Source organism: Colias eurytheme, chromosome 6 (genome assembly GCF_061535395.1).
Source record: "Colias eurytheme isolate Ceu_HAF_F1 chromosome 6, ilColEury1 Martin Lab GWU primary, whole genome shotgun sequence".
Classification (NCBI taxonomy): Eukaryota; Metazoa; Arthropoda; class Insecta; order Lepidoptera; family Pieridae; genus Colias; species Colias eurytheme.
Window position 1 is genome coordinate 1,410,460 of NC_142985.1, and position 25,837 is coordinate 1,436,296.

Below are 25,837 nucleotides of genomic sequence, written 5' to 3' on the forward strand. Positions count from 1 at the left end.
ATTGACAGCTGTTTTCAGACAACATCAGCTGTCGGAGGCGTATTATTGAAAACATACGTTTTATTTCTGTTTTGTGAATAAAAATACAGAAAAAGTTAATAAAAATCTAGTACAAAAATGACCGAGAAGAATTCTATCCTGCATGAACTATACGTTTTCTCCGAATGGAAGCCAGAACCAGAATATTTAGTAAGTTATTTTGCACATTATTGATTTTTATAATAAGGTCTTGTGTTTTAATAAATTTATAATGTAATTTCCTATTCTACATTTCAGCAAAAATCTGACAACATATTTCCGGAAAATATATCAGCCTTGTGGAAATGGCTTAAATTTTTCGGTCCAAAAAAGAGTCTTATAGATAGTGTTACTGCGTAAGTTATTATAACAATTATTTACATTCTAAAATTACTTAATATATTACTACTTAATTTAAAACGACAAGATAATACTATAAATAGTATTATCTTGTCGTTTTAAATTTTCATGTTTTTACAATGTTATTTGTTCAATCTTAATTGTTCAATGTCCAGACACACAGAAAAACAACAGAAATGGCATATTGCTTTAGGAGACGAAGGAAAAGTAGTTGCAGTACTAACTGACAATATATTAGAGATCAGAACCAAGCGCTCTGACTATGCAACAATTGCAGCAAGAACAACAGGTAGCTATTCAATATACTCATATTCAATTACAATTTCTAATGAACAATAACTCTCATTAGAAATGGTAATAATTCAATATAACAATATATTCCATATGCATGAAGTGGAAGCTAATTTCCTTTTGTATATTTTATTTACTGACTCATTTAAGTGATTTAAAATGCTATATTAATACTATTAATTTTGCTTATGTATCATTTTAGTTTCAAGAGATCCATATGCTCAATGGAGGAAAGTTGTTTGGAGTCCCGACTGCTCATTTTTAGTGATTGCGTATGGAAATGGTGTTGTTAGTTTCTTTGATCTCACTGCTTCAAATGTATTCAACATTCCAATTGTAAGTTCTAAATTATATATATATATTTTTTTGAGATCTTTGTTACTCCTATAAAACATTATAGAAAAATGTGTCTATTATATTTATTATACAGAATTACTGAATATGAATTAGTCAATAGCTAATTCACTAGTTAGTTTCTTTACATCTAGTTGCTTTAGTAGTCTTCATCTGATTTATTCTCCATATTAATGTCATAATAGTATGTTTTTATGTTCCTTTAATTGTTGTATATTTGTAGGATTGCTCTCGTCCTGGAGGCTTAGAGTGCACGGACAACACTCATGCTGTTTCTGAAATAATATTCATGCCCCTTCGGGTTAAGGATACTAAATGGTACGAATTTATTATTTATCAAATACAAACTTGACTTTTTATTTTTATTTAAATTTTCAAATCATCATAATCTGTTGCTATTTTTTTATAGCTAAAAATAATTTATTTCTCAATGAGGTTACAATTAGATTCATATAGAAAATCTAACTTGCTAAGTGTTAAGCTGCACCAATTGTTTAGTTAATTACAGGTTTTATTAAGAAACAAAACTCAAGGAAATCAGATTCTAAATTCTGTGAGACTACCAACATTCACTTATATTTCTTTTTATAAAGAGGGTTATTAACAATAGTGTATATTATTCATGTTTTACCAGGTCATGGGAAGTGCTAGTAATCACATACGACGGCAAGTTGCGCGGGTTCCTAGTGTCGCAGACGGAGGGCTACAAGCTGCACCACACTTTTCAGTTCGCGGGCGGCGTGTCGGCGGCGGCGTATTGTGGTCCGCATGGAACTTTGTATGTCGCTGGTGTACCTCAGGCTGTTTATAAGGTAAATATTAAAAAAAAAATTCATGTGGAGATTGTCTTATTATGCGCTGGATTTTTTTTCTCATTGGTTACTTATAAATAGTTAAAAAATAACTGACGCATTGTTAATGAGTTCGAATAAAGAGCGTATTGTATAGTTATTTTTAACAATGTATATGAGAAAATGCAATTGAATTGTTCTAAGTATAAAAAATGTTTTTATTTTTTATAAAGTTATTTATAGAAAAAAACGAGTTATTTATAGAATTTAGAAATGTATATAGATATGGAAGCAATTAAAATAAATAATATTATAAATTAAACAGGAAGCGAGTTCACCCTTATGCGCCGGTCTGACGGCATGGCGCATTCTAAATGACGAGCCATTCTACAAGTTATCTGTAGTTTCTGATGAGCTGGAGGCAAAGCTGGCCAATGAGCGCTATAAGCTCTATATACCCTTCGTTTATTCCAAGAACATGGTAAGTTGTAACACACACAAGACACAACAGTTAGTAAAATATTGCTGTTGTTTGGTATGATAAGAATAAAAAAGACGTGTGGCACTCGAGGACTCCCGCGGTCAAGCTATTGCATGCTATGCCTTCAAGCCACACCTCCGTGCCCGTTGGAGTAGGGAGCGTGAGGTTTTTTCGTTACGGAATTTCTGGATTCGGTCCCCGCGCTCAAGGCCCGCGATAGAAGCAATGCAATAGCTTAAAAAATTAGGTAACAATATTACAAATAGTGCAATTTTTTATTATTGACGAAAAAAATTTTCTAGTATAAAAGTTTACGCCCGATCATCTTAAAAAATCTCCCCCCCCCCCTTTTCTGAAGAAAACTGTGCGTCATTTAGATCTAATTAGATTTTAATCTGAACAAGACAGACAGAAACAATAATATTTGTATTCTTTTTAAGTATTACAATGTAAATGTACATACATGGGTTGATCCAAAAGTAATGATAATCAATATTAAACAAGGTCATTACAGTTAAAATTATTATGTATTCCTCTAGATAGTCTTCTAACTAGATAATATACATCGATATTTTTTCTTAAACTTAAAAAAAAAAACTTTGACTTCATCCACAAAAACCCCTCTACTGCGGCCATCACTTCGCTGTCGTCTTAAAATTTCTTGCCTCGAAGGTGTTTCTTGTGCCGAGGAGAGAGATAGAAATAACTAGGAGCTAGATCTAACAAACAGGGTGGGTGTTCAAGCATTTGGAATGCCGATTTTTGAATGGCAGCCATTGCAACTGACGCTTTGTGATCTGGTGCGTTGTCTGGGTGAAACAGCATTCAAGCCCGCATTTTGCCATGTCTCTTTTCCTCACTAACCTACCGCAATCTTTTAATTTGGTATGTGTAGTAAGAGCCCAATATAGTGGCTACCTTCTTAAAATATCCCACCATAATTATTCCTTCAGCGTACCAAAAAACTACCGCTTTAATCTACCCCACTAATTTTCACTTTGAATTTCTTCATCGTCACTTTGGAAGCTCGCATCCAGGCCATTGATTGTTTCTTGGTTTCAGCATAAACATGGTGAACCCGGGTAACGTCCATGATCACAAATCGTGCCAAAAAATTATCCTGATCTCATAAAAAATTTGGAAATTCACCCTCTAAATGTCGAATCGTTGCTTCTTCTTTTCGTCGGGAAACATTCTGGCACCCACGGTTCACATTCAAATTAATGTAAATACTTGGAAACGTGTCCTGTTGATATGATTTTTTTGTGATAACTTAGTGAGTACATGAGCAAGCAAAAAATATTTATTTTATATTTTTATGTGCACAGGAAATACCCAATTATCATTACTTTTGGATCAACCTAGTAAATATTCCATTTCAGAACTTCATAGTCCGCATGGTGCCATCACCAGACAGCAGCAAGCTCGCCTGCATCCATTGCAATGGTGATGTCTCAATATGGCGTTTACCTTTACTCCGTGGAGATTATAGGCACAAACTGGTCGAACAAGCGGAGTTCGACCTGCAAAACCCACTGGTCAAGGAGCCCAACGCCAAAGACCAGACGTTATACTATCCTGCTGATGTAGACTGGTGGAACGATCAGGTATTTTGAAACATGGAAACAAAACAAGTATTTATACTTGTATTTACCATATCATCCTTGTAGTAAACGTATATGAAAACAAGAAAAAAATTTGAAACTAAAATGTATCTGCGTGTTTGACTGCTCAGCATATGCTCTGTTTATAAATAAAACAATAGACAGGCAAAACACGCGGAGGATATTGTCGCCAAAGACAATACAAATTCAAGATATTTAAAAACAATTATTATTGTATTACAATTTACAATTACTTAATTAACTCTTCATTAAATAATAAATTCATAGTAATTTTGTTGTTCCAGGAAATTATAGTGTCCCGATTCAGTGGAGCGGTGTCAGTATGCGGGATTGAGGATATGATTAATATTTTGGGCAAGAAACCGGAGTTCTTTCAAGGCGCTCCTCAGGTATACTTCTAGTTTATTTTACGCATTAATAAATATAATAAACGAAAATAATGAAAATTGGGATTATTTCACATGGGGCAATATTTATTCTTATGTTTTTAGGTGCGATGTGCTCACGATGGAGCTTTTGTAGCGCTAGAGTGTGAGTCCAATGTAGTACCCGCTAATAAGACCCGTAGTGATGAATCGGTAAGTTTTAAATACATTTTTGCGGGCATTTTTTTCTTATGACAAAAATACATTTTATGTGGGTAGATATATGAGAGTAGAATACGTTTAAAATTTTTAAGCTTTTCGGAGAAAAGATGCTACATACTAATTTTAGAGTAAGGTATATTTCTTTATAATTTATTTTTTACATATTTATCAGACATATTTTCGTCAAATGTTTTTTTATTACATTGGTTATGACTTATGACTAAGGAGGTTGGATTGTTAAAATCATTGTTTATTTATACTTTAATTGCAATTTTTTTCAAACAGATGGCAGTAGTGAAATCGGAAGCCGAGGACGATTCAATGCTAGAAGTGGGCAAGGAGCTTATCAAGTCTGTGTTATACGCTATCACTGATATGGAGACATTCCAACCGAAACCCAAGAAGATCACCATTGTATCTCGCGTGTATAGGTTGCTGGGGGTTAAGAGCACCACACCGACGGAATTGTTTTCTAGAAAGGTAGATTCATAAGAAAATTTTATATTTTTTTAATTATTGAAGGTAGTCATAAGATTATACTCTTTTTCAGCTATTTGGCTAAAAATTGGAGTTAAACTAGATTTAATGAAATCTTTTCATACATGTTTAAGTTATATTTTCCTAATGTACATTTACAGTTATTTTATCCTAGCTCTAAAAATTCATAAAATTACCTATAAATTTTCAATTGCGTTCTACCTAACTTTACAATGTTTAGATTGAGAGCGGCAAATATTCTGAAGCTCTTACCCTCGCAGAAGCCTTTGGGTTGGACAGTGATCTAGTGTATCAACAGCAATGGAGAAAGAATCCGGTTTCTACTGACGCTATACAGAATTATTTGGTAATTACATTTTTCTAATATAATTCATAGGTCTTTCACAATAAACTTCCCATAAAATGAATCGAAATCTGAATTTTCAAATTCTATATTCACTATCTTTCACTTTTATAATCTCTTTAATAAAAATATTTTTTTTATAATTTATTTAATTCTACTTCTTTACCCAGTCCTTGCCCAGTCTCATGGACAGATAATATACAAAAAATCCAAATTAAATGTTTTTATACCTTTTCTAAACTCATTAATCGAAAATACATATAAAATTTATTGCTGTTCTTTCAGAGCAAAGTGTCGAAAAAAATCTGGGTAGTACATCAGTGTGTGGATCGAATTCCGGAGAGTCTTCCTGCGGCGCGCGCTCTATTGGACTTTGGGTTACAGCTCACAGCCACTGATATCTTGGATGGTTTGTAGGATAAATGTTAAATAAATAATAGTTAAAAAAAACTAAAAAACACGCTTTATAAAATTAGTGTATTGTCATCGGTCCTCAATAAATCTACAAAGTTTGAACGAAATCTGGCCGTTTAAAGTGGGTCAAAATCGCGCCCAAAGAAGTCGGTTACAAACAAACATACAAACATACAGGTGAAGCTAATAAAAAGCGTGTAAAAATACACTTACACGTATCTTCTGTTCTGTAATAATTTATCCTTTGTATATTAAACGTGTATAAAGTGTACACTGTATGGCAACGCAACCCAGGTGAACAAAATCGAACTAAGTTATGATTGCAAAAAACAATACTGCGCTTAAATAATGAGATAGTTTATTTTTTTAATTGAAAAAATATTTTAAATAGGGTAACCCCATGAAAAATACCTGCTTTTGTGCTGAGGTATTATGCCTATACATATATTTATGTTTTCTATTACATATTATTTAAAATTTACAATGCTATTTTATATGTGTGTTGTGTGTGTTGGAATAAATGGTTTCTTTCTTTCTTTCTTATATATAGGAAAAGTTTCTGAAAAGTTCGCATTACTTATTAATATTAATTTGGTAATGATATCACAGAGATAAACATGGACCTACCGGAAGACGAATGGAAGGCGCCCGATGATATCACCTTGGAAGATCTGAATACTTACACCAGTGAACTGTTGCGTTGTCGGCATGTCATGATATTCTATAAGGAGAGACTTAACCTATATGAGGTATAATAATATATGATTTTTGAAGTGAAACGTCTTTAGGCACGTTAAGAGTAAAATTTCAAGGTCACGTCCTGACAATACCTTCACGTCATGGAATAAGGCGACGATTTTGGTATATTTGAATTGCCAAAGAAGTTTCACTTCTGACATGTGTACTCGGCACACGCGCTATTTTTTATTAATTTTGACTGTTTTTGCTTAAACTCTAGTATAAAATTCAATTAAAAAAAACTTTTCATTAATTTTGTAAATTTACTTCAGGCAATCCTTCAATGCGAAAAGTCTACATACATAAAAGATGAATACCATAGACTTCGTAGCAACAGCATAGTTTATAGCGCGTTGGAAATTGCGAAAGAAGGTCGCATAGAAGCTCTCACTTGTCTATGGCCATATATAAAGAGCTTGTCCATGCAATTGGCAGTATTGGACAAGATACCAGAATCAGCTAATCCACTGAACTATCAGCATTTATTGCCAACTAAGGAACCTATAGTTTGGTTCGAAAAGAAATCGCCGATTAAAATAAAGCCATCTGAGCATGAGCATGATTGGTGCAAGAAAGAGATTTTCAGGTAATTTTGACTATACAAACTTTTTGACTAAGCTTAAATTTTAAGTATTTACCCAAAATATTATGTCCAATTGACGTCCAGTAAACAACATAATTTTAAAAATGTTTTTGAGTAAAATTATTTTAACCGCACTAATTATTCTGAAATATTAAGTGCCATCCGAACATTAAACTTTGTAATTGTTATGTGTATCTTAGACCAATCTGGAGTTCCAACTGGTCAGAAGACATGACACCCGAATCCGAAAACACTCTATCGGAAGAGGATATCTCAGAATGGTACCAACGACGTGCGCGTGAAATCGAAGGGCGCAGTGGTCTAGCCTCACATGCACTTACACTTATCACTATCGCCACTATAGGGGGCAGGGCCAATGGCATGGATACTATACTGTTCCATTTACTGACCCTAGCCACGCTTCTGTATGAGCTCAATGTGGAAAATGTGACGCTTGCTGATCTGGAGAAAATGGATGTGCTGGATGTTTGCAAGTTGTTGACGAAATTTGTGAGTTTATTTTTCATGTGTTTTAAATGTCTTATGACTTAAAGATATTTGTTTTCACGTGAAACTGACTTTAGATTTTAAGTACGGCAAAATTGTTTACTTTTTAAACGTATGATCCCTTTCACAAGAGAGGATAAAAACTCGAAATATTAATGTTACACATAATGAATTATTTCAAATTTTCAATTTAAAAAAAATCCTGAAATAATTGCTATAAAGTTATAGGAACACTATCTGTAGGCATGGTAAGGCGAAGGACACAAGTTCCCATTCCGCTTTATAATCGAATATTTATTATACGTTGCTTTTAACGACGTAACATTAAAATTATAACACATTCGAAAGGAAGTAAAATCTATTTATTGACAAAACACTTAATCTCGTGATTAACATAAGTTTTGACGTGACAACGTCTTATAATTCGATAGAGCCGGCTGCACGCACGAAAAAACATGACTCATGCGGCGTTACCTCGCTCTGAGGCGTTCCATGTAAGGCTTGAAGTGCAAGCGAGAGCGCGGAACGAGCGACAAAGAAGCACAATCGGACGTTGTCACGTTCAACTATCGCCAGTAAACGGACTTTATAGACAACCAATTTTTAAAGTGAAACTTTAGTTTTATTACATCGTCTCAAACTTTTTGGTCTGTGTAGCGCATGTCGCGTGTACACGCGACATGCGCTACACAAAGCAGTGTTCGGAACCGTTCGAACAGTTTCACTTTTACCGTGGTTTCATAAAACCACACAACATTTTTTTTTATTTTCCAGTCGACAACAGAGACGTTCCTAGCGGATCTGCGCAACTTCGTGATGCCGTTCCTCAAGCGGCACGAGGTGATCGTGCGCCAGGAGGGGCTGGCTATATCCAATCTTATCAACTTCCTGGAGAAGCTTAGTGAGGACGACCTTACACTTGTGCTTGAGGTAAGTGTATATGATTGAAAAAAATAATTTGCGTGCTGTTGAAAACTGCTAATCATACTGAAAAAGTGAATTATAACTTCTTTGTATAAATGAATTTAAAAACGCCTAGTCCTTGTGCCCTGACATCGTAATGGAGTATTATTTCCAGTGTGGATAAATGACAGCGCTTTATAGGTCGCTTAAACCATCGCTTTACCCTTACTGGAGAGAATAGCAATATAAGACATTAGGGTAACCTCCCTGTTCTATAGCATCATCGTATATTATAATATTAGGTAAATTTCACGGTATAAAAATGTACCTATAGTCCGCACGGCACGGCACGAAACATGATCCCTGTGACACTGACAGTTATTCCCAAGACACAACCTTGTAATGGCGACACCATTTAATTAGAAACTTGTTGGAGGCGTCTATAAAGGGCATTTATTAATTTTTACGTAGCTTTATGCCATCACGATGATATTCCGTTGGAATTATAACAATTCTTAACATTTACGAGAAATTATTTCAATCTGAATTTACGTTTACTTCCTGCAAAACTTACATCGTTTGGGATTAATCTACTAGTGCGGAAAGTATCAATAAACAAAAGTCGATAATGGAAATGATTTAATATTTTTAAAACCGAAAGATAAAACCAAATAGTGAGACTATACCTGAAAAATATCCATTTACCTATGATAACAAAAGTTTTTCAGACAAATTAAATCGGGACATCCATTTTCTTGTAAAAATATACACTAGCGAATACGTGTTTAACGGGTTAAAAATTGTGAGAAATTAATAAGGTGCATTTTTATTGCACGCCTCATAAGCGAAGCGTTGAGGTGGGTACTACTGTCACTTCGCGCAAAACATCTGATTTTTCAAACTTAAAATGTCTTTATGTATCATACATTGCACTTGTAAGATAATACATACACACACATATTAAGAAAAAACACTATTTTTAACGTTCATGATATTTTTGATGTCATTTTTGTTATTTAAACTAGTTAAAAAACAGTTTAAAAAAGTTCTGTCTTGGACGTCCGTGTGTCTGTATGTGCGGATCCTTTTTCTTGTTAACACGATAGCGACCGAAATACTTTACTAATCGAGTCTTTTTTTTCTCTTACGCTTGAGTATGCTCAGGAATAGAACCCTTTCATTTTTCAGGGTCTGATTCGATGTGGTTTAATTGTTATTAAATAAACAAAAATAATAATTAATAAATATTTATTTAAAAAAAATTATGAGGCGTGCACTTTTGGATTTTCCAAATTTTTTTTTGGAAAACTTTCGTTTTATTTACTTAATCCATGCTAAAAAATTAATACAACAACAATATTAAAGTTAAAAATTTTCGTTAAAAATGCAGTTTATAATATGTATTTGTAAAAACATGTTTACCGACGTGGCTGAACGTAAGTCACGCCTTTGCCTTTAAATGGTAAAAAAATATCGACACGAACCATCATACAAGTACAACGCATCACTAACACGAACTGTCATAGGAATCAATGTTCGCCGTGCCGACTATAATATACTGTATACGATGTGCGAGTATGCGATGAAAAGCGAATCGAAAATTTCATTGGTAACAGGTATTCCGCAACAAGCGTGAGTTTGCGCTCGAAAGAGACATGCTTCTAGAGTTGGCGGAGCGGTGCATTTTAGCGCACGCGCACACGCACCAGCTCAGCATGGCGTGCGATCTGCTGCACTGCATGCTGAAGGAGAGGTGAGTTGGGTTTATATCCTGTTGATGGTCTTTTTTTTGTGTTGATGGTCTTTATCGTCGTACGTACGTAGGAGGGAGGGTAGTGGTTTTAATTGGTTGATGTTGATGATGAGTATGTGTATGCAGTTTCCAAATATAAAAACGCGACTTCGAATCCATTTTTTTATTCTTTCACATTTTTAATAAAACAGCAGTTGGATTTGAGATGTTTCTTTTTTTTCTCGATAAGTTATTAGCCGACTTCAAAAAAGGAGGAGGTTCTCGATTCGACCGTATATATTTTTTTACGTGTGTAAGTGGATAACTTTTTTGTTTACGAACCGATTTTGATATTTTTTGAAGTGAAAACTTCTTTAGCGGCGTTGAGCACTTTTTCTATAAGGGGTATAAAATCTTAAACTCGCGTCAGGACACGTGACCTGATCGAAAAAGCGTAAGACGGATACCTTTCCAAAATATCAAACATGCTCAACGTTAATAATCAAATTTTCACTTCTGCCGGCACTCCCGGGGTGCAACCCGTCTTTTTTTGATACGATTCGATTTGAATAATTCGTTTATGTCCAGCGACGGTGCGGTCCCGTCGAACTACATGGTGCAGCGCGTATCGGAGCTGGAGCGCATAGTGGCCGGGTGCAGCAGGCTGACGTGGCGCGGCGTGGCGGTGGCGCCGCGCGAGCTGCGCGCCGTGCTGCCCGAGCGCGCACACTGCGTGCGGCTGCTCGCGCGCCTCGCCCGCTCCATCGACGTGGAGCCGCACGTGTATGTGGGGATTTGAATATCGAACGCGGCTGTTGCCATGGAGATTAGTGCGTCGTGGAGCCGCACGTGTATTTGATGTTTTGAATTTCAAACGCGACTGTTGCCATGGAGATTAGTGCGTCATGGAGCCGCACATGTATGTGGGGATTTGAATTTGGAACGCGGCTGTTGCCATGGAGATTAGTGCGTCGTGGAGCCGCACATGTATGTGGGGATTTGAATTTGGAACGCGGCTGTTGCCATGGAGATTGGTTCGTCACGTGCTCGCGCTCTTTTAACATGCACGTGTGTAAGTAGTGTAAGGTCTTTGAATTTACGTAACGAAAAAACAAACGGCAGCTTTATCTATGGAAATTGGCGCGCCTGCTCATACACTAGATCTGCATGTGTATGTATGGTAAGAGGTAGGGTATTGGGAATTCGAAATACGAACCGCGGCAGCGGCTATTGTAAATTGCAGCCGAGCTACAACGGACGGTCATATTTTTGACTTTCATATTGACCAAAAACATGAATTACGTACAGTCAACATGACGGTGTTATTATTATTTTCAGGAGCGAAAAAGCAAAACAACGTGAATGGAATAGCATTCTCAAGGACATGTTGGATCTGCAGCATACAATATTCGATTGTATCACTCGCGAGGAGTGTCACGAAGTAAGTTTATCACTTTTATTTCTAGCATGCAACACGTTTAGTTGTTAAAATTATAACTCAATTAACAATATTAACATTCTGTGAACCAATGTCAGTCAGTTAAATTTGCCATTATTAAATTATGAAAAATAATAATTCTCCTTTAGTTCCACATCTTTTTATATCATGTTTCGAAACTGCTGGTTGCAAAAACTCGAAACTGCGGGCGAAGCCGCGGGCGGAAATCTAGTAACCTATATTTTCTGGAATGTTCTAGATCTACGCATCAGCCCTCCTAACATCAGGTGACATGGACAGCATCCGCATGGCGGCAGATGTACTAACTTGCAATCCACACATGCGCTATGGTTCCCACGTGATAGATTATGAGAATACTGTCAAGTTGGTGCTTGAAGCCGCTAGGGAGTACTTCAACTCGGCGTCTTCGCTTACAGACCCTTCGCTGCAATTGGCTAGGTGAGGGTGATAAGGATTATCAAATCAAATCAAATCAAATAATGTATTTATTTCTCCTCACAATTCCCAATCACATAAAATCTACATGCATACAAAATTATAAAACATAGCTGGATATTGCTTCTATTTAACCGACTTCAAAAAAGGAGGAGGTTATGAATTCTTGTGGCTTGTGGTTAAAAAGTATTCATCAAAATACTAATTTAGTGTTTCAACACTTTAAGAACCTTTTAACTATAAATTTATAAAGAATAGAAAAAATTCGATCACGAGGCGGGACTCATGACTCGACTTTTAAATAATATTGTCATTTATGCCATTGCCATTTATGCCATTGCCATTTATGCCATAATCATTTATGCCAGAACTGGACAGAACCATTTGAACAGAATTTCATTTTAATTTGTTTTCTATTGCTTTACTAAACAGAATTCTCCTGTAAATTGAAACTTTTATTTATACAGGTCCTGTTTAAACTTAATCGAGCGTGGACATCCTGAAGTGGAAGAAGAAATTGACCTGATAGAAGCCCTGCCCATACTTAATGCGTTCAGGATTAAACTTTTGCCTATTCAAAGTGAGTTATTTATAAGTAAAATTATTATTTGTATGGACTAATCTAATTAGATTTTAATATTTGTTATATTGTTCAAATGTTGTTTTCATGTTTGAAGGAAAAGTTTGGAAAATGTTTATTATGCGGATCCAAAACATATTCATTTTTTTTTAAATTTCAGTACGCCTCTGTGAAGATCGTATGAAGTTGATTGAAGATTGTTTGAAATCTGAGTCGAGTTCGTTCCTCGCAAGTGAGAAATTACTGCAAGTGGCCAAGATGTTGCGAGTTGCGGGTGATGATGATGAGGCTAGGTAAAATAAAAAAACAATGTCAAAAAAAAAATCAAACCTTTCCTCTTTATAATATTTGTATAGATAAATAAAAATCATTTGTTGGACAAGGTTCCTTACATCATGGTCATTAATCATTATGGTTTTGCATTTTAGTTGTAAAATAATTTACGAGATGTTTGTATGAGGGTGATTTTGTCGTGTGCACGCAATTGTAAAGTTATGTTATGCGATAAAGTATGTAATTGTTATTTTCTCCACTAAAAAATTAACATATCCGATGACTAATGCAATCAAATGGATTATAGCACATTTAAAAAAAACCTTGGTTTTGACGTGACAACGTCTTATAATTCGATAGAGCCACCTGCACGCACGAAAAAACATGACTCATGCGGCCCTGTAAGGCTTGAAGTGCGAGCGAGAACGCGGAACGAACGACAAAGAAGCACAATCGGACGTTGTCACGTTCAACTATCGTCAGTAAACCGACTTTACAGACAACCAATTTTTTCCATTTCTAACATCACACGTCTGACGTATATAAATGTTGTGTCTTCAGGGAGGGCATGGTGCTCACCCAAGTGTGCCAACAAGCGCTGGGCGCGGGTTGCGGGGCGGGGGGCGGGGCTACAGCACTCTCCGGTGCTCGGCGGCTCGCTGCTCTGCGCTGGTCCCAAGCAGCACATGTACTGGCTGGTGTAGCTAGAGCTGCTCCACCCCACACTGCTCCGCAAGTGCGGGCTGATCTATTTGCGGCGGCTCTTGCGTTCTGCCCGTCGGAAGAGCTAGAGGAGGTGCTGCACTCTAGGTATGTATTGCATTATGTAGAGCACACCTTCACGTGGCCCTACTTGCCACATCGCAGCATTCTTCCCCCCAAAACAGCTAGAGGAGCTGCTGCACTTTATGTATGTATAATATTTCATAGATGTAGAGCACACGTTCACGTGGCCGTATTAGACAAATCACTGGCGCACTTCCTGCTAGAACAGCTGGAAGAGCTTCTGCACTCTATGTATGGAGTGTTTTTACTCTACTTCACTATGTAGAGCGCATGTTGCGGCTCTATACTGGTCCCGTAGCACATGTACTAGCTGGTATTGCTATAGCTGCCCCTCCACATGCCCTACTACGCTACGCTACGGTGTGCCTAGAAATTCTTCTTTAAAACGTACTGCTACAAACCATTAATTTTGATTTTCAGACTAAAATTAGAGCTTGAGAGTCTTCAACCGAAGCCAGTCCAACCTGACTACCGACATGGGTACCGCTGGCCCTCTACGGATGACGAATTCTCTGATGCGGTTAGCACGGTGTGTAAAAAATTATCTATTAATGAAAGTGAAAGTTTAATTTTACTTTTTGAATGGGAAATCTTCAAATATATTTATTGTTTTCAGCCCGTTACAGAGAGGAAAGATATCTTGACACCAGCGCAGTCTGAAAAGAAGCCATTGCTCAATTACCTAGTGGACACTATTCAAAATAAATTTGTTGCTGGGTAAAATAAAGCAATCTGATACATAATATAATAACTGTTAACGGCACTTTACATTATTTATTTCGAAGTTATAATTATCAAAATCAAATTAGTAACTTGTCCTTTCGAATATTTCTAATATTTTCATTGCGTAACTGCAGGGAACGCACACCAGAAACGGAAGCGGATTTGATCCAACAGAAAGTGCACTGCCAAGAGTTCTACTCGAGCCTGTACCCGCAGCTCGAAGTGACGAATAACTTCTACCGCTACGACAAGTTCTCGATCGATTCACAAGTCGCACGCGACTCGCCGCACTCGCGCCTCAAGCGGTACTACATACAGAGCTGTCTGGAAGACGATCGAGTTGCGGGAGAGAATGAGACCGAAGGTATTGGTTTTGGTCCAGCATATTTATCCAGCAGGATGAAATTGGACGGTTGAGCGCGAATGTTTTTTGTAAATTATATTCTATATGCGAATTGCGAATACACATTCATAAAAAAATAACTTGTAATTTCAATCAGTATGGGGTTTTGTATATTTAAATAACTGTTATATAAATGCTTATCGCGATAAATATTGCAGTTCTGGCGAATTATAGTGTTATTACAAAAAAGTTAAGCGCATGTTGAACACGTGTTTAAAAAATTGTCTATTACAAAACCGTGTTTAACCCCTGATTAGTGTTAGACACTGTTTAAACACTGTTTAAATTTAGACTTAGATTTTTATTTAGATTATCAGTGTTATTACAAAATAATGTTTTGATTTCTATTATCTCGTGTTAACTTTGATTATTGTATATTCTGTGTAGATTTTTTTTTATATTTGACAATAAAATATGTATGTTGTTATGCCGAGGAGATGATGTAAATTGCATTCTTTCAGCCCAATATGTTTATTCAAATTGTTATTATTCAATAGTAACTTTTGTATTAAAATAAAGAATTGTTATTTAAAAAAGAAAGTGAATAATCAATGCGTCATTTTATATCGCTTTAAAAGTTAGAAGTATTTGTGTTTTCTAAACTGAATCGATTACAACTTAAAATTCTCTCCCCCAGTGGTACAAAAAGTCGCGGAGGACCTCCTATACAAGGACACGGCGTTGAGCGTGGCGTGCTTGCTAGCCGGCACGCCGAGGGGTTTGGGGGTTGAAGGGTCGGAGGTTGGGGAGGGGGTTACGGGGTCGGGGGTCGACGGGGTCGTGGCGAGTGTGGGCCACTCGGTGCCGGCGCTCAGTGCGGGCCTGTATGCACAGCTGCTGCGGTGTAACGCGCCCACATTACGCGATAATGTGTACCTCGCGAGACCTGCTGAGGTAAGCGGCTTATTATTATTGCAATTTGCAAATATATTAGTAAGCATGAAACATTTTGTAACAGATTGAATAATTTACAATTATAAAGTAGAAAAAAAATACGTGTGGCATGACTGCCGTGGTAAAGCTATTGCATAGCATCGCATCGCTGTGCCGGTTGGAGTGGGGGGGTGTTAGGTTTTTTCGTTACGGAATTTTCACATTCGGTCGCCGCGCTCAAAGTCTGAGATAAAAGCTATGCAATAGCTTAAAAAAGTAAATGATACGATTTCAAAACATTATTCGCAAATTAAACGTATACGATTTTCTTAAACACTAATGATTAATTCAACGTTTATTATGGTTATTTTGATAATTTAAATGTGTAATGTGAATAATTGTGTCTCATAGCCAAAAAATAATTTTGCGATGTGAACACTGAACAATCGAGTCTTATAGCTAAAAGTAATACTCATTTGTGTACATCAAAAAATAATTTTGCAATGTGTGATGTGAACAACCGAGTCTTATAGCAAAAAATATTTATGTAAACAAAGATGGCGATAACAACGCTAAAAGAGAACAACGGCACGGAGGCACAAGTGCGTGCGATAGTGCGGTGCCTGGCTCAGCTGGCGGCGCTGGGCGAAGTGAGCAAAGTGCGCGCGCTAGGTGTCAGCGTCAACGCGATCTTGTTTAATGCGGACAAGGAGTATCGACAAGAGGTCATATACCGGCTGGCCAAGTGAGTGTACTACATTTTTAACTAAAATATATATATCTTATATATAAAAATGAATCGCAAAATGTGTTGGTAAGCGCATAACTCGAGAACGGCTGAACCGATTTCGATAATTCTTTTTTTATTATATTCCTTGAAGTACGGGGATGGTTCTTATGTAGAGAAAACGTAAATATGTACCACGGGCGAAGCCGGGGCGGACCGCTAGTGTATAAATAAATATCTATCTCCTACATAAATAAATAAATAAATTAACTTTTTGACCCCCCCCCCCCATTTGTGTAACGCACTTTCCTGTACCACATAAAGCATCGTAACGTTTACGGGCCCCCCCCTCTCCCCAAATTTCGTAATACTTGAACGTCCCCCAAGGTGTAATTATATTATGGCTTTAAAAAGTTTATTTCAACCTAGTGTAAGAAATAACGTTAAAATAATTAAGGATTTACCATAAAATAATACTTGCCGAAACCCGGGATCGAACCAGCTTCTGATAAACGAGATGCAATTACTTCTGAATTTTATCTTAATTATTGCAAAACTAAATTTATTAAAAAAAACGCTGACGTGGTGCTGTGCATAAAATTGTGTTGTTAGGCATCTATTGAAAATTTGATGCTTAACTATTCTGATTCAATGATAACAATTAGAAAAACAAAAAGCTTGCCGAAACCCGGGGACCTTTAGATCTTCAGTCTAACGCTCTCCCAACTGAGCTATTTCGGCAGATACACTTTCTTTTTAAAAAAGTAATTGTAATGAGTCTTCCACCCAATGATCGTCGATGTCATTAAGGCGATTATGAATACACATCTACAATGGCGACCGATCAAAGACATTAGGCCCTCTACACTATAATAACCTAATAACTTAAATATACCTCTACAAACACAAAATATAAATGAATGAATTCTGCCAACATTTTCAACAAAATTATCTTTACTTTTCACATTTCAAACTACCCCCATCCCGAACAAAATCTTTTAATACAAAACATTTGGTCTACCAGGGCGAACTCCAAAGAGCACGCAAGAATGGCCTGCACGCTCGCTCTCAAGTACGGGCTGGATCTGCTGGACGTGTGGCTGTACCACGTGGCCTCCGACAAGACGCTGTCGCACATCGCGCCGGAGGCTATCGAGGATATCGCGCGCAGCCCTAATGCGCATGCGCGGTAAATATCAAGGAATTATTTAATTTGAACACTTAAAAAAAAAACGAAATAAAAAAGAGCGTGCGTGCCGAGCACACGTGTCAGAAGTTAAACTTCTTTTGCAAGATTTAAAGATACCAATTGCCATGATGCAATCTTGAAATTTTATTCTCAACGCGCCTAATGAAGTTTCACTTCGAAAATTAGAACATTCATTTCATGCAACTTAAATTCAATAATTTATTTTACTTTTTTATGTGGAGTCGGATGTTTCAGTTATTTCAATATTCAGTGTGGAGAAAATTTAACAAATATCATTACAGTCATTAAAGTGAAAACTAATCTTTAAAAGCATTTAAATAAGATTTGAATACGAATAGATATTTGAACGCAAATATTATCGTTATTAAACAGCACTCTAGAAGTCCTATGGCCAGAGGTAGAGGGCACCAATTACACAGCGCTGATTAATTTCTTCTCGCTACTGAACAAAGTGGACGAAAAGCCGCCAGTGTACGGATTGACGGCTACTGAACATATCAAGTTATTAAAGAAGGCTAAAGCTGCTTCGCCTGGTGAGACACCACATCTGCTTTATTTGTTATAACTTTTTTTTAAAGTGAAACTTTTATTACATCGTCTCAAACTTTTTGGTCTGTGTAGCGCATGTCGCGTGACGGTCGAACCGTACGATAATTATCGTACGGTTCGTAATACGATAATTTTGTGCCTAAGTTTCACTTTTACCGTGGTTTCATAAAACCACACAACATTTTTTTTAAATACACTTTGTGATACAATTTAAAAACGCTTTGCTGCATACCTTTATTTTTTTTACATTTACAAACACAAAAAAGAGTAACAAAAATAAGGATAACTGGCCTATAATATACACAGACAATCGTGTAAAACCAGAATAGATTTTTTTTTGTTTTTGCTATTAGAAAAGTGCATAGATGCATTCCAACGTAATACAAAATGTATCATAATTAAATTCTTAACACTACATAATTATTTTTTTTTACTTTAATTCATCATAAATATTTGCAAAATTTGAAGAAATCGAATATTTTCTATTCTTCTTCATCCTGACAGACCGACAAACCTACGCATGATTAATATACCCTCAGATCTGGACTACAAACTGCTCCTGGAACAGCCATCAGAAGAGCGTTTCATGGCCCATATATTATCCATCATCAAGCCAGAAAACGTAGCGCTTCTCACCAAGTTCCTGCGCACTTTGCCACCTTCCTTCCGCATCCCGGTGCCCGTCAATACGATATACACCCGCTGGCTCACCAAGTTCTTCTTTGATGTGAGTTTGTTGGATTACCTCTATTAAGAAATGGAAATCTTGGTATATTTGCTCTGGTGTACGTTATATTACGCGCTAAATACTGTTTTGAGCTAATCTGTGAAGCTGGTGAATTGTAGACAGCTGACCGAGGGCTCAAATTGATTGGTTTTCTGACTGATTTTATTCGAAAAGAGTTACTAGAATCTTAAGTATTTCTCCTCTCTTATTATGAACCTTTCAGTTTTTTTTTTTTTAACCTAAGAATCTTACTAATTTAACTTAGGATAGTGTTCTATTCTGCTGCATTAAAATGTTATTCTTTACCCAAATTAGTACATCAAATCCATACTAATATTATAAATGCGAAAGTAATACAACCAATTTTCATGAAATTTGGTATGAAGATATTTTGATACCCGAGAAAGGACATAGGTTACTTTTTATCCCGGGAAAATGAAGCAATCCCGGAAATCCCACGGGAACGGGAACTATGTGGGTTTTTCTTTGACTGCGCGTGCGAAGCCGCGGGCGGAAACCTAGTTAACAATATATTACATTTGTTCCAGGTGCCACAATCATCAGCGAACAACAAGAAGTGGATGCAGCAATACCGCGAGTGCGTGAGCTATTTCAACAAGCTATCCAAGGAGGATATACTTACCTTCGTTGAGAATACTTGCTTCTCGCAAGAAGCTATAGAACGGTAATCTACATTTTTAAATAGTCCAATATGATTATTTTATAAAAAAAAATGTATTATTGATAATGTATAAATTTAAAACCAGTGAATTTCAACTGTTTGTCAAGTCCTTTTTGTTGATAACCAAAGAGGATACGAAAAATAAACAAAAATATTTACAAATTGAAATAATATCGTTATTTGTTACAAATTATTTTAACATACCAAGGTATTTAAAAAATATCTCGTTTAAAAAAATTTTTAAAAAATTTTCAGTAAAAATCTACAATTTGTTTGTACTATAAGTACATAAAATTATAAAACTTTCAGTGTGGGCGGTTCCACTCGACAGCTAATGGTAGCACAAGCAGCGGACTACTGTCAGCTCGAACACGAAAATGACGCGAAGATCAACCCCGGGTAAGATTTAATAATACAGATAAATATATAAATCTCGTGTCACAATGTTTGTCCTCAATGAACTCCTAAACCACTTAACCGATTATAATAAAATTCGCACACCATGTGCAGTTCGATCCAACTTGAGAGATAGGATAGTTTAAACATGTAGGTACCACGGGCGAAGCCGGGGCGAACCGCTAGTAATACATATTTAGTGTAGCTGTGTGTAGGGAGATGAAATTAAAGATAGCGGCCAATTAAATTTTATATTTCTTCTAAATTACACAAAAATATACTATGTATATAATTTTATTAACTACAATACGTGGGTCGGTGGCGAGAGTTACGGGACAACTGATGGCGACGCTATGTGACTGTGCGACGCGGCCGATGATCCTGCGTCAGCACAGCACCTACACATATAAATACTGATAGGACTGCACAAATGCGATGTCATTTTCAGTTGTATGGCGATTTGACCTGAATTATTGTCAGTATTTAATGTTAGATTTGATATGTGATTTGAAAGAATAGTGAATTATGATTTATCGCTTGTATGTCATTTTATTATAAATTTGCTATTGCATGTTGAGTATTTGTGTTATTAATTTATATTTAAAATACGTAATTTATTTACTATATTTATTTAATACTAGCTGCTCCGCGCGGTTTCACCCCCGTGGCCTCTCTCCTGTTGGTCGTAGCGTGATGATATATAGCTAGCCTTCCTCGATAAATGAGCTATCTAACACCGAAAGAATTTTTCAAATCGGACCAGTAGTTCCCGAGATTAGCGCGTTCAAACAAACAAACTCTTCAGCTTTATAATATTAAGTATAGATTTAATTAAATTTATTCTAATCGTGTCAGGTCAGCAGCGTGGTCAAGCGTGGGCCAAGAGCTAAGCCGATGGGCGCGGTTCCTGGAGAATTTCCACTCGGAGGCGGTACAAAATATCCGTCAAGCTTGCGATCCCCCACCACAATTGTGGACGTAAGTATAATATTATGTTGTTTTGTTTTAAAAGCACTTAATTACTTTAAAAGTAAGCATATAAGTCACAGAGTACATGTAAAGTTCCTTTGTAGAAAAATGCATAACTGCTTGATATAATAAGATTAATGTTGCAAGTACACAAAAAGTGAAAATTTGTTTAACAGCATTCAAAATAACCTTAAAGTGCGCTGCACACTTGATGTGTGGTGTGACGTGGTGATTGTACGCACCAGTTGTAATGTTTGCTAGACCGGTTGCGTATAACGTGTGTGCGACGTTGCCGCTTCGCTACACAGGCGCGTGGACTTGAGGGCCACACACGAAGAACTGTATCTACTAAGAGCAGAAACTGCGCGTTCTTAAAGCAAAGAGGCAACGTCGCACGCGCGCCAGCGTAGCGGGGCGTTGACCTCGCGCTGTTATAGCGGAACGGCAACGTCGCTCACGCGCCTGCAGTGATGATTTTTTTTTTAATAAATAAGGTTGCTAATTAAAATAGCACCTTATATAAATTACAATCTAGCCTACAAGACTAATAAGTAATTTTATGTTAACCTAAATTTCTAAATTACTTATTCTAAGAGAGTGTCCATTGTCACTTGCTTAGTGTCTGTTAAGGGGAAGTAAATCACTTTGTTCGTGTGCTTTGGTATACAGATAATTGTCACTGCTCACTTTTCACTTATCACTACACTAACTCAAAGGGTGCAGTGATGATGATGTATTATATTATGACGCTCCCTGAAACGCTAGACCACGCACGCATGCATACAAAATGATTATTGCAGCACGTGCATACTTACTTGACATGACTTGAATTACTAATCAATATTTGATTTCTGCAGCGAGCTGGAAATGACTCACGGCGACGTGGACAAAGTACTGCCGATAGTCAGCCAGCTTTTGCTGAGCCCGGTGCTGAGAGCCAGCGCGCTGGACTCGCTGCTGCACTGCCTCAACCTGCGGCTCGACCTGCCGCAGCTGTTCCACTTCGCCGCTGACCAGCTGCTGCACGATGTGGAGTGAGTGGGGACAGTCTGTGGGGGGCTATACACAGTGCTGATAGCCAGCCAGCTGCTGCTGAGCCCGGTGCTGAGAGCCAGCGCGCTGGACTCGCTGCTGCACTGCCTCAACCTGCGGCTCGACCTGCCGCAGCTGTTCCACTTCGCCGCTGACCAGCTGCTGCACGATGTGGAGTGAGTGGGGACAGTCTGTGGGGGGCTATACACAGTGCTGATAGCCAGCCAGCTGCTGCTGAGCCCGGTGCTGAGAGCCAGCGCGCTGGACTCGCTGCTGCACTGCCTCAACCTGCGGCTCGACCTGCCGCAGCTGTTCCACTTCGCCGCTGACCAGCTGCTGCACGATGTGGAGTGAGTGGGGACAGTCTGTGGGGGGCTATACACAGTGCTGATAGCCAGCCAGCTGCTGCTGAGCCCGGTGCTGAGAGCCAGCGCGCTGGACTCGCTGCTGCACTGCCTCAACCTGCGGCTCGACCTGCCGCAGCTGTTCCACTTCGCCGCTGACCAGCTGCTGCACGATGTGGAGTGAGTGGGGACAGTCTGTGGGGGGCTATACACAGTGCTGATAGCCAGCCAGCTGCTGCTGAGCCCGGTGCTGAGAGCCAGCGCGCTGGACTCGCTGCTGCACTGCCTCAACCTGCGGCTCGACCTGCCGCAGCTGTTCCACTTCGCCGCTGACCAGCTGCTGCACGATGTGGAGTGAGTGGGGACAGTCTGTGGGGGGCTATACACAGTGCTGATAGCCAGCCAGCTGCTGCTGAGCCCGGTGCTGAGAGCCAGCGCGCTGGACTCGCTGCTGCACTGCCTCAACCTGCGGCTCGACCTGCCGCAGCTGTTCCACTTCGCCGCTGACCAGCTGCTGCACGATGTGGAGTGAGTGGGGACAGTCTGTGGGGGGCTATACACAGTGCTGATAGCCAGCCAGCTGCTGCTGAGCCCGGTGCTGAGAGCCAGCGCGCTGGACTCGCTGCTGCACTGCCTCAACCTGCGGCTCGACCTGCCGCAGCTGTTCCACTTCGCCGCTGACCAGCTGCTGCACGATGTGGAGTGAGTGGGGACAGTCTGTGGGGGGGGGGGGGTTACGGATAGCCAGCCAGCTACTGCCAATTTTTTTTTTAATTCTGCCTTTAAATTGCTTAATTATCTTGGTTTTTTAAATCAGCTGTTATCGAAAAAATATTTGCACATACAATACGCGTTATTGGAAATTCGTATTTTCTTATTCCAAAACAAAGTATTTATTCCTTTAAAACTAATCCATAATTTCCAGGTCCACCCAAACGCTCGTGACCCGCATGACGCAATATCACAAAGAAGGCATCAAGTTCCCCGAAGATCTAGTAGAGAAAGTGCTACAAGTGGCAAGTGAGCGTGGTCTAGCGCCTCACAAGCGGCTCGGATTGTTGGCTCTAGCTGGTGCGAAGCCACAGGGCGTTGACTTGATGACTGTAGCCGATTCCACTGTGGATTTGTTTAAAACGGAGTGGGCAGACGATGAATATGCGGCTGGGTTGAATGGTAAGTGTTTTGGGGAGAGGGGGGGAGCTGGTTTAGGAGAGAAATATTTTGAATCCGTGGTGGGCACATACGGTTCAGTCTATTCGCGCTGTTACTTACGATTAATAACTAACTTTTTGGTACGAAGTTTTTTGGTACGAAGTTCCTTATCGCGCGTTGTAAAAGGGGGCTAGACGGAATTAAGACCAAAAGTTGTAAAGTGTAATGGCATTTTTTGCTATAGTTGTAAGCCGTGTGGCGTTCGCGTGTTTTTCTGTGTCTTTTTCTCTCTTTCAAACCAGTTATTTTAGTAACATCGTTCCATCCTGGTGTCGCACACCTCACAAATTAAAAAAAAAGACGGGTTGCACTCCGGGAGTGCCGGCAGAAAAAAAAATTATAGTTGAGCATGTTTGATATTTTGGAATGGTGTCCGTCTTACGCTTTTTCGATCAGGTCACGTGTCCTGACGCGAGTTTAAGATTTTATACCCATTACAGAAAAAGTGCTCAACGCCGCTAAAGAAGTTTTCACTTCAAAAAACCTATTATCATCTTACAGAGGACATGGTGCTATCAGAAGAGGGTAGATCGCAAGTGTTCTGCGCATTGCTCCCGCGCAGCGACACGTGGGCGCGGCGCCGCGCGCTCGCCGACGCGCTGCACTGCTGGCCGCACACGACCTGCACCACGTGAGTGCACACACTATGCTACACCACACTTTACTATACTACATTACGCTACGCTATATTACGCTACGCTATACTACGCTACGCTACATTACGCTACGCTATACTACGCTACGCTACATTACGCTACGCTATATAACGCTACGCTATACGACGCTACGCTACATAACGCCACGCTACACGACGCTACGCTACGCTATACGACGCTACGCTACACTACGCTATACTACACTACGCTACATTGCGCTACGCTACACTACACTACGCTACAGTGCACTACGCTACGCTAACCTACACTTCACTATGAAGCGACACCTCACTCTGAATTGCGCAAGCGAAATGTTTTTGCTACAGAGCATATACATATACTTTCCGATATCATTAATCGAAGCCTTAACGGCCGGCCCTTCGAGTACACTGGTAGAAGATCCTCCCTTTTTCGATTTCCACACTATTTTCATGCTTCGTTTCGATTTCAGTACATCGCACAGCCTGCACTGCGAATACATTCGCCACATGCTGCTCGAGCCGAGCGGTCACGCGGAGAACTTGGTGCTCATCAAAATGCTGCTGAGGAGGCCCGTGCTTACTGAACAGGTTTTTTATTATATATTTTTGACATGACAACGTCTTATAATTCGATAGAGCCGGCTGCACGCACGAAAAAACATGACTCATGCGGCGTTACCTCGCTCTGAGGCGTTCCATGTAAGGCTTGAAGTGCAAGCGAGAGCGCGGAACGAGCGACAAAGAAGCACAATCGGACGTTGTCACGTTCAACTATCGTCAGTAAACCGACTTTACAGACAACCAATTTTTTTTCGTACTTTACGTGGCGCGTGGCGCGGAGCAGATAAACATCTATGTGTCTATCCGCTAAACATAATATTTAATTACTTTTCTGTTTCTGGCTTAAGTAAATATTCTTTATTTGTTCACTGACAGTCAGTCATGTCATAGACAGTAGAGTTTCTAGTAAAGTTCAAAATAAACTATGTTTTTAATATTTTCAGGAAGTGCAATACTTACTTACCGATATAGACGGAGGAGCGGTGATGAATGCTGTCTGGGTTCTGTTGATGAGCAAGTGTGACAACTACGAGGATATGTTGTGTAAACTGCTTGCTGATCACAAGGTATTTTCATATAAATATTAAAAACCCAATTAATCAAATTTACGATTCAAATAATTTAATTCTTTTTTTTTCAGGAAACAATTCAGAATGAAGAAATTGAAGAAGACCTGATCAAGGAAGTCCTAGATCAAGGATTGTTTATTAAATTAGTATCTAGTCCTCTTTATTCGTCTATTATTAATTACATTCTTGGTAGTGAGGTGTCGAGTGGCGAGCCAACTTCCTCGTACACTGTGAATAGAGCAGTGGATGAATTGAACAAAGCCAACTTCATAGCGGAAGCAGGACATCTCAAGTTAATGTCTATGGGTGTACCTACACCATTACGTGGTTTCTCTCAATCTGTACTATATTTTAAAAATGTATTTAAGTAAATCAATATCAATATTTATTCGCGCAAATTGTATATTATTAAGTTATTAAATTATCTCTGTAGCAAGACGTGTTTTATTTTTATCCTTGACAAAT

The 25,837-nt window shown here is 38.5% G+C and overlaps 1 protein-coding gene across 1 annotated transcript; it reads left to right on the forward strand.

Moving 5' to 3' along the window:
• Nucleotides 1-7: 7 nt before the first annotated feature.
• LOC149907422 (NBAS subunit of NRZ tethering complex-like) lies at nucleotides 8-25,808 on the forward strand. Its single transcript, XM_090102426.1, has 41 exons — nucleotides 8-189; nucleotides 277-374; nucleotides 534-667; nucleotides 872-1,005; nucleotides 1,247-1,341; nucleotides 1,658-1,835; nucleotides 2,140-2,295; nucleotides 3,678-3,902; nucleotides 4,205-4,309; nucleotides 4,412-4,498; nucleotides 4,793-4,987; nucleotides 5,226-5,351; nucleotides 5,634-5,757; nucleotides 6,372-6,511; nucleotides 6,773-7,086; nucleotides 7,284-7,593; nucleotides 8,365-8,520; nucleotides 10,110-10,246; nucleotides 10,814-11,008; nucleotides 11,564-11,666; nucleotides 11,923-12,122; nucleotides 12,587-12,699; nucleotides 12,860-12,992; nucleotides 13,534-13,782; nucleotides 14,179-14,287; nucleotides 14,375-14,475; nucleotides 14,616-14,845; nucleotides 15,522-15,778; nucleotides 16,315-16,502; nucleotides 17,509-17,673; nucleotides 18,067-18,227; nucleotides 18,783-18,970; nucleotides 19,519-19,655; nucleotides 19,962-20,051; nucleotides 20,904-21,026; nucleotides 21,875-22,051; nucleotides 23,319-23,566; nucleotides 24,107-24,236; nucleotides 24,713-24,830; nucleotides 25,247-25,369; nucleotides 25,444-25,808. The coding sequence occupies exons 1-41, from the start codon at nucleotides 118-120 to the stop codon at nucleotides 25,741-25,743; spliced, it is 6,624 nt and encodes a 2,207-aa protein (XP_089958552.1). The 5' UTR covers nucleotides 8-117; the 3' UTR covers nucleotides 25,744-25,808.
• Nucleotides 25,809-25,837: the final 29 nt, after the last annotated feature.

Coding starts and splice junctions, on each gene's coding strand:
- LOC149907422 (XM_090102426.1), top strand. CDS start 118: ATGACCGAGAAGAATTCTATCCTGCATGAACTATACGTTTTCTCCGAA. Junction 5,758..6,371: donor AGCCACTGATATCTTGGATG/GTTTGTAGGATA, acceptor ATGATATCACAG/AGATAAACATGGACCTACCG. Junction 17,674..18,066: donor AGCCCTAATGCGCATGCGCG/GTAAATATCAAG, acceptor GTTATTAAACAG/CACTCTAGAAGTCCTATGGC.